The following is an 8094-nucleotide window of genomic DNA, read 5'->3' as shown; positions in this document are numbered from 1 at the left end:
ACCCACACGTAGAACAGGAAAGAATCCCACCAGACAGGCAGCTGAGGCGGCGATAAGGGCGGCCCGCGAGCCGTACGATCCAGGGGCATTAGCGGAGGCGATCTCTCTCGCGTGCGCGAAAGGGAGAGATGCAGCAGGGATGGGAATGAGTTAAGGAGGTAAGGGCTGCCATAAGGTAGAAAGAGGAAATGCCCGCGGTCACTGTACTTTCTTGGGAATTATGGTGAAGGCACAGGTTCTCATCAAAGTTGTCAAATTCAATTTACTGAATGTGGGCATGACCAAAATGCAGCATAATCAGGTTCTAGAAATGAGCACGTTGGATGTTAAGGGGGAAAACCAGCCACGAACTGCAGAGCAATCTTTAACCTCCTGATACCTGTCTCACCACCCTCATAGTAGGCTCTGGGGAACTGTATGTCCCTCCCTGGGAAACCACCTCCATGACTCAAAACCTGCATTTCTCCAACAGGTCTCTTCCTGATGAATCCCACCCACCGTCCGACCCCCACAGGAGATTCGCAGGGACGCGTTCTGCACCACCTGGCGACTAGGAGCCTTCTTTCAGCGGTGAGAAGTCCCACGATGTTGAAAGGACAAGCCCTTGCTCTACCAAGAACATGTCAGGAGTATCTGCAGAAGCTCCATAAGGTAGGTGTTTGCGGTGTATTTCGCGAAATGCCATCTGGAAGGGCAGGTACCCCAAGTGCAGACTGTTTTGTAGGGTCATGCAAACTGAGCAGTTTCTGAACCTGTCCTTGATAAGGTGCTATGGTGTCATGCAGTACAGATAGGTAGAAACCCCAGGAAGCACTATGCCCTTAGAATACCTTCGTAGTCATCCTACAAGATTACCGGGGTCACTGCAGAGACCCAAAGACCACCAGGAAGGGGAAAAGGGACCTCAAAGGCAGGAGGGAATCTCTTCAGTTCGCCAGTTCACTCAAGTTGCAAAGGAACCCCGCACTGATGTAATCGGATAAAAGTCAGACAGGTGCCTGGATTTTCAGAAATGAACGAGGGTACTACTCTGAAGGGAGCGGGCAGGGGTTTGAGTGCTTTCCGAACGCGCCTGCAATTCCCGTCGCTGTCGTGCAAGTTCTGCTGGGGGGGTTCGCAGCAGAGGAGAAAGCTATCTTTGAAATGGGACAGGTCGGTGGCAGTCTCAGGATGCATGAGGCACGTGCCAGCCTTTGCGCGCAGATGCGGAGAAACGAACCAGCATGCGTCCTCTGCCGGGGTCTAGATACAGTAATGTCCTCACATAGTGTCAGGGTGTTGGTGTGCCATGGGAGGCCGAGCCTAGGGAGTCCTGGAAGGACAGGTGCGTCCGGACGCGAGAGGCACGCGAGACCCGCCGTAGCAGTTCGTGGGAGCCGTCTCTGGCAGAGAACCGGTGAAGGGTCTGGTTGTGGCCCAGGGTGAGCTGTCTGGCAAACGGTAAAAGCGCTCTGTTGGGAGCAGGTCCGCGTAGCAGCGAGGTTTAGTCAATGTGCAGGGAAGGGGCCTTTGAGGGTAGCGCGTGCCAGTTGTCAGAAATCATGGGGGTGGTCCATAGGGTCACGTAGCGAGTTTGGATGTGGAGGCTCAGATTTTCTCTCTCCGTCCCAACCAACACCCAGGATGGGACCGTCTGTCGGTCTCTAAGCACTCTGGTCCCGACCAGTCGAGCGGGTTCAGGCACCCATAATCGCTGCGTTCCCGAAGCGATAGAGTGAGACATCTTTTTGTACAGGGAAGTTGGCTCTTGGCCAAAGAAGGAACGGGACAATATCTGGCACTCTGTGATAAGGGTGACTCCACGGAGAACTATTTGTTTTTTTGGCTGTCCCCGTTAGGCATCGTCCGAGGCTCGCAACCGTTCCCTTGGCCGTTTGACTCCTTCTCTCGGAGCTTGCGCAGGTAGTCGTGCGGGCCCTTGCCCTCAAAGGAGGTGGGGCTTTTGTAGGAGCCGCCGATTTTATCCCAGAGCGTGAAATACTGACCGTAGTTGTAGTCAAAGTATAAGTGATGATCGGTGTGGTGGGCAGAGCCGTTGATGATGTGCCTCAAGATCTTGGGGACGCGGTAATCGCCGTCGTGAATGGAGATGGTCCAGACGTTGACAAAGATGTAGAGACCCAAGTACGTCACTTTGTGCAGAGGAAACAGGAAGGGGTAGATGTGGTAGGGGAGGCTCTGCATGAAGCCGTCAACGGGGTGGAAAGCGTGACTGGCAAAGGGCGTCGCGATCTTCCAGAGGTGATGGGGCTTGTGGAAACGCTGCGGAAAAAGAAAGCGGAGTCGGGTGCTGAAGTCCAGTTGGCTGTCCCGGCCCAGCTGTCCAGCCCGCAACCTCCCGTCCCCATCGCAGGATGCCACCTACCAGTGGGTCAGGCTGCGCGTTGCCATCGCCCTGCGCCGTTTCTGCCCCATTCTCCCTGTGTCAGGATCTAAAGGGGGGTCGCTGCAGGGAAAGGCTGTGGACTGTGCTGCGTCCTGACAGCCCTTACAAAAAGTGGTTGGGCTTTTGCGAATGCTCTTTCTACTCTAGTGTCATAGCTGTGGCACCGGAAAGGGGTGCCACCCGAAAGGGCTGCCGAGGCAATGGTCAAGGTCACACTAAAGATGACAGTGCAGTTGGCACTACGAGAAGAGAAGGCTAAAGCACAGGTCTGGCGTGGCCTGGAAAAATGACGTTACTGGCGTGTCCTTTGGGTTAGGAAGAGCTCAGACCTGCGGAGGCGGGAGGGAGGGAGACCGGTCCGCTGCTTCATTTGCAAGGCCATGGCTGGCAGGGGACATGAGCTTCAGGGACATGCTGGGTGACCTGCAGGAGAGGACGGCCACTCACGATGGCCAGTGGACAGGGCAGATGCAGAGGAGCGTCTGAGGTGTTGAATAATGAGGGGGAAGGTGCTGCCACCAGCTGGGCAGCCTTGGGGGAAGGCCTGAGAAATGTGCCCGTTCCGGCTCGGGGCTGCCTCACGTCTCCCTTTTTGACGAGGCCCAAGGCCAAACCCTGTAACTGTCAGCTCGGCCGACTGTGCCCCACTCCTTCCGCCACGAACATTCCCCGCAGGTGAGTAGCTTCTCCTGAGCTCTGGTACCAAGGGACAGCTCTGATGTGGAGCATGCAGGAACGTCTCCTACCTTATATAGCAATTTATGGTGGAGGAATCGATGTATCCAGTAAATGCCCATGTCGGTGAAAAAGAGGAAAGACAGCATGCTGAGAATAACTCCTGACCACCCTGGGGGGAAACACACATTAATGGTATGTCATTCAGGAGACATGGAGTTTAGACTGGGAAGGACAAACCAAGGAGTAGCGGAGCTCGTAGGCATGTAAAGTAGAGGTCCAGGGAAAAGATGATGCTCGCAAAACAAGGCAGGAAGTATTTCTCCCTAGCGTGGCTCTTGCTTCCCTCAGAGGCTTGCCTGCAGGCAAGGTGCGGTCGCACGGCACTCACCCTCACTGCATATTCATATCACCTACCGGAGGAACCTCAGGCGAGCACAGCAACTGGTTGCGTTGCCTTTTTGTAATGGTGCCTGTCGCGGAGGAGACGGGGTGAGAAGGAGGACCGCTCAGATGAGTAGCAGAAATGTGGTGGGGGCCAGTGTTGCGGGAGCTAGGAAAGGGGAAGGGAGGGCTGCACTGGAGCAAGCCAGCCTGTCACTGTAACGGAGACGGCGGGGTCGTCATGCTTACTGTGTCAACCCAGTGATTAGTTTGGAACATGCTCATTTCTGAGGACTGTCACGGCCTGGAAACATGCAGATGGACTCCTCGGGGCCCATACAAAGTGTGACCTGGTCCTTGACGGTCGGGGTGTGACACCAGCTCCGGGGGGAGCCGAGGGAGATGTCATTAGCTCGCAGGGAGAAAATGGGAAAGAGGGAAAGAGGAAGGGGCACCGTGTGGATGAAGGGTGAAAAGCTGGTGACCTAGCTGAGGTACTAGAGAAGCTCCTTACCATACGGGGAGTCCTCAATGTTGTCGTAGAGCTTGCTGTAACCCCTGACCTCCGCGAAGAAAAGGGCGACGGTTGGCACGCTGATCCATGGCAGGGACTGGACAGCGTAGGCGATCTCACGCTGCACCTGGTTCTGAGGGAGGAAGCAGGGAAGGGAGAATATGAAGGCAGAGAATGCACTAGGGACCGTGTGCAGATGAGAGTGACACAGCCCCCTGACCACCTCCACGCATTGCTGGGCCGGGAGCGAGGGTGGCTCGGCCACCCACGGCTCGTGAGCTGGTCAGCCTTGCCGTGTGACTCCCACCAGGAGCAGAAGCCGTGTCGCACGCCTCTGAGGCGCTCCATGCCTTGCTGAGGGAAAGGGAGACTGCTGCCCGGCAGCGGCAGGGCCCGTCTGGACCAGGAGCTGTGCCCATAGCTGCTCTGAGATGACAGAGGGCCCAATGCTTTCGGGAGGCTGCAAGCTCGCAGGCGGGATTTCTGTCAAAGGCTGGGGAGTCGCTGCATGCCCAATGGCATGCTGTGGCCCCTGTCGCCACGACTCGGAGCACATCACGGTCACTGAGGCGGCGTGCGCGCGTCAAGTCTGTCATGGCTCCCCACGTCTGTTGCTTATCTCTTGGAACGTAAGCCCAAGATTGCAACATAGCAATTGCACATGAGGGAAACACCAACGTGGGACGTAGCTTTTGGGCACCCTTTTTGCCAGCCTGTTTTCTGCTGTGGCTGTGTAGTGTGGTTACTAGTGCAGAGCTTGGTGTACGTGTGGGTTGGATGTAGGGAACTCCTGCATTTTTTGGCCATTTCTCAGTCCAGCATGACGATGCCAGGCCTCTCATGAGTGTTGTATGAGGTCAGGTGTGTGCTGCAAGGTGTCTGCAAAACATGGTCTTGGGGAACGCGCGTCAATCCATCCAGTGCAGGAGGTACCGTCGATGGGACCCGTGCTGGGGAATGAGCCTGGGGTGTCGCAAACAGCTTGGCTGTTTTGTGAGATGAGGCAATACCCTGGGCCTCAGTGGTATGAGTGTTTGCAAACCCTGGGGACTGGAGCAGGCAATGTCAGCGTCAGCGGGTGCGCAGGCACTGTTCTTTTAGAGCAGGCCAGGGACGTGCCACTCCTCGAGTCCTGGACCAACGTGGGCGCAGGGGGCTGAGGGCAGAGTGCAGGGACAAGAAGGTGCTGTGCATCTGGGAAGTAGTTTGGGCATGCCTTGTGGGGAGCGAGGGCTTGCTGCAATGGGTTGACCATTCTGAGAGGAAAAAAAAAAAAAAGGAAAGGGCCTATGAGCAGCCAGTGGCGCTGTCTGAAAGCTGTGTTGTTGTAAACTGTGATGGGACTTGCTGGGTGTGATGTGACTGTGCCCTCAGTGACTAATGTGAGCTTTCTGCGCGAGTAAAGCGAGGGCCTCGTCCCGCTCAGGTCTGTAGCAGCGGGGGTGTGACAAGGGAGGAGAGCGTCCCTCCCCTCAGGAGCGCAAGCTCAAAGGCAGCATTACTAACTGGAACCTGCCCAGGGACGCGGCCTAGGAGGTGTCAGCGCTGCAGCAACCCAAGGCCTGCGTGGGAAGCATGCCCCATTTCTACCAAACGTGTACGATTGAGAGGGTGGTCGCTGCCAGGCCCGGCACAGCCTGAGCGCCGGGAAGGCTGCGGAGCGTGTGCTCACCTCTAGGAACTGGGGATGTTTCTTGAGTTCGTGATCAAAAATGAAGTAGTAGCTCAGTGTGCCAAACAGCAAATACAGGGCGAGCGCCCCAAGGTTGGTGATGACGAAGAGACTGAGGAGCTGTCGAAAGGGTTCGTTTTCCGGCCACATGCTGGGATACACATAGGGTGTGAGGAGGTGGTAGTCAGCAGCATTCAGGACGAGATCCATGGTTGGTCCTGCAGGGAAGAGCAAAGGAGAAGATAGGCAGAGGAAAGGAAAAGCTTTCCTTTTCTTGCCCAGTAGGTGCTAGGAATGTAGAGGCGGTCTCATGAGGATGCAGCTTGTGGACATGGTGGTGGTGGTTGTTTCACGAAAGTCTTTAGCAGGCGGTTGCCCCCCGGTGATGCTCGACTGCAGGCAAGGGAGGCTCTGGCAAAAGCGGCAGGGGATGATGATAAAGGGGGGAGTCTCCTGGAGTCACGAGGGAGATAGGCAGCGCCTCTGAAGCCTAACGGCGTTCCTACGGTCCCGGTCCTGGCAAGGCAGCCGTCCCTGTGATGAGCTCAGGGTACCCCGGGGCTCCTTGCTGGGGGCTTTCCAGCACTTTTCACACAGCTGGGAAGAATGGAAAGGCTCATGCCTGTGTTTTGGAGGGTGTCCCCATGACCTGAGCACCCTCGTGTCTTTGGAGGCTGCGTATGTTGAGGATGCTTCGTGAATGCGTGATGTGCAGTCTGTCGTGGAGGGCGTAAGTGCAGTCAGGGGTGCTGGGGCCCCTTGCATTGCTGGCTTTTGATAAAAGAGGTGGTAGAAAGCTGCCTGAGGTGGTGGCCACTGGTCCTGGAAGTGTACGTCTCGGTTGTCACGTGCCTGCAGGGCGTGCTAGGCAGCCGCACGTACAGTGCGGTGTTTTCCGGCCGGTTCCTCAGAGGCGCGAGTGCTGTCGTTGGACTTTCTGGGCAGAAATGCGTGCGTGCATCCCTGTTGAGGTCCAAGGCGAGGAGGGAATGGGTCTTTCCGGTCCCGTGCAGGGGAATGGCGGCGGCGGCCTCGGGTTTTCTCAGTGTTTAGCATCGCGGCAGGCAGGTGATGTCTTCCCCGTGATGTTGTTTGGGATGGCAGCGTGTGGCTACGAGGTTCCCGGCCCAGCTAGGCGTACCTCCAGGGCAGGGGGCGCGAGGCGGTCCGGACGTCGCCCCGGCTCCGGGAGGGGGGGCAGCGCCGCGGGGCCGAGCGCCCCGCGGTCCAGGCTAGCGGCGTGGCCTTGCCAAGGAGCGGGCGCTCACCGTGCCCCGGGGAGGCGCGCTGGCCTCGGCCTCGGCCTCGTCGCGGGGGCAGTCTGCGCGGTGCTGCGTACACAGGCGTCGCGGCGGCGCTGCCTTCCCCGCAGCTGCGTCGCGCAGAGACCGGCACCCGCGGGCTGTAGTGGCACCCGTGGCCTGTGCCCGGGGGCGCGAGACAGTGCTAGCCCCCCCCCCCCCCCCCGCGCACCCCTCGCCCCCCGCGAGCGGCGGTGCTGCGCGGGTGACGCAGCGCGAGTGCCCACCCGTGCTCCCGGGGGTCGCGGTGTGGGGTGGCTGCGTGGGGGCCCCGCGGAGCCGACGGGCCCGGCTCCCCCCCCCTCTCCCCGAGCCCCCCCCCAGCGTTGCCGGGGCGACCGCGCCCCCTCCCCAGCGTTGCCGGGGCAACGGCCCCCCCCCGCCCAGCGTTGCCGGGGCGACGCACCCCCGTCACCCCCGCCGCCGCGCGCCCCCCGTACCTGCTAGCGGCGCCCCGAGCGCGGCTGGTGGGCGGGGCGCGCCGCGCCGGTGCCGCCCGGTAGCGCCACGCGACGTCAGCGGCGGCCGGGCTCGCGCCACCGCGGGCGGGTGACGTCGGGGGCGCGGGGGGCGTGGCGGGGGTTGTGCTAGGGGATGGCCGTTGGGGGGGTTGTGCTGCGTGCGGGGCTGTCGCTGGGTGTTTGGGGTGATTGCTGCCCGGGCATGGGGGGCTGCTGGGCCCTGCGTTAGAGTCAGTGCTCCCCGCAGTTAAGTAAGCAAGTGAGTGCTCCCCACATTTAAGTAGGGGAATGCTCCCCACATTTAAGTAAGTAAGGAAGTGGTCCCCATATTTAGATAAGTAAGTAAATGAGTGCTCCCCACATTTAAGTACGTAAGGAAGTGGTCCCCATGTTTAGGTAAGTAAGTAAATGAGTGCTCCCCACATTTAAGTAAGTGAGTGCTCCCCACATTTAAGTAGGTGAATGCTCCCCACATTTAAGTAAGTAAGGAAGTGGTCACCATATTTAGATAAGTAAGTAAATGAGTGCTCCCCACATTTAAGTAAGTGAGTGCTCCCCACATTTAAGTAGGTGAATGCTCCCCACATTTAAGTACGTAAGGAAGTGGTCACCATGTTTAGGTAAGTAAGTAAATGAGTGCTCCCCACATTTAAGTAAGTAAGGAAGTGGTCACCATATTTAGGTAAGTAAGTAAATGAGTG

General features: G+C 58.3%; 1 protein-coding gene across 1 annotated transcript; it reads right to left on the bottom strand.

Annotated features, from left to right (window-relative positions):
* Positions 1–244: 244 nt before the first annotated feature.
* Positions 245–7426, bottom strand: SC5D (sterol-C5-desaturase). The gene is made up of 5 exons (XM_067310112.1): positions 7373–7426; positions 5632–5849; positions 3960–4092; positions 3133–3233; positions 245–2262 (listed from the first exon to the last, which is right to left on the bottom strand). The coding sequence occupies exons 2-5, from the start codon at positions 5839–5841 to the stop codon at positions 1810–1812; spliced, it is 897 nt and encodes a 298-aa protein (XP_067166213.1). The 5' UTR covers positions 5842–5849; positions 7373–7426; the 3' UTR covers positions 245–1809.
* Positions 7427–8094: the final 668 nt, after the last annotated feature.

The sequence above is a fragment of the Apteryx mantelli genome, chromosome 23, assembly GCF_036417845.1.
Source record: "Apteryx mantelli isolate bAptMan1 chromosome 23, bAptMan1.hap1, whole genome shotgun sequence".
NCBI lineage: Eukaryota > Metazoa > Chordata > Aves > Apterygiformes > Apterygidae > Apteryx > Apteryx mantelli.
Note: the sequence above shows the minus strand (reverse complement) of the source record. Positions and strands in the feature narration are given on the sequence as shown.

Bases quoted from the DNA above. Each gene is read 5' to 3' on its own strand.
- SC5D (XM_067310112.1), bottom strand. From the start codon at position 5,841: ATGGATCTCGTCCTGAATGCTGCTGACTACCACCTCCTCACACCCTAT. The intron at 4,093-5,631 runs GTGAGCACACGC...TTCCTCCCTCAG, and splicing joins AACATCCCCAGTTCCTAGAG to AACCAGGTGCAGCGTGAGAT. The intron at 2,263-3,132 runs GTAGGAGACGTT...CTTTTTCCGCAG, and splicing joins ACCATAAATTGCTATATAAG to CGTTTCCACAAGCCCCATCA.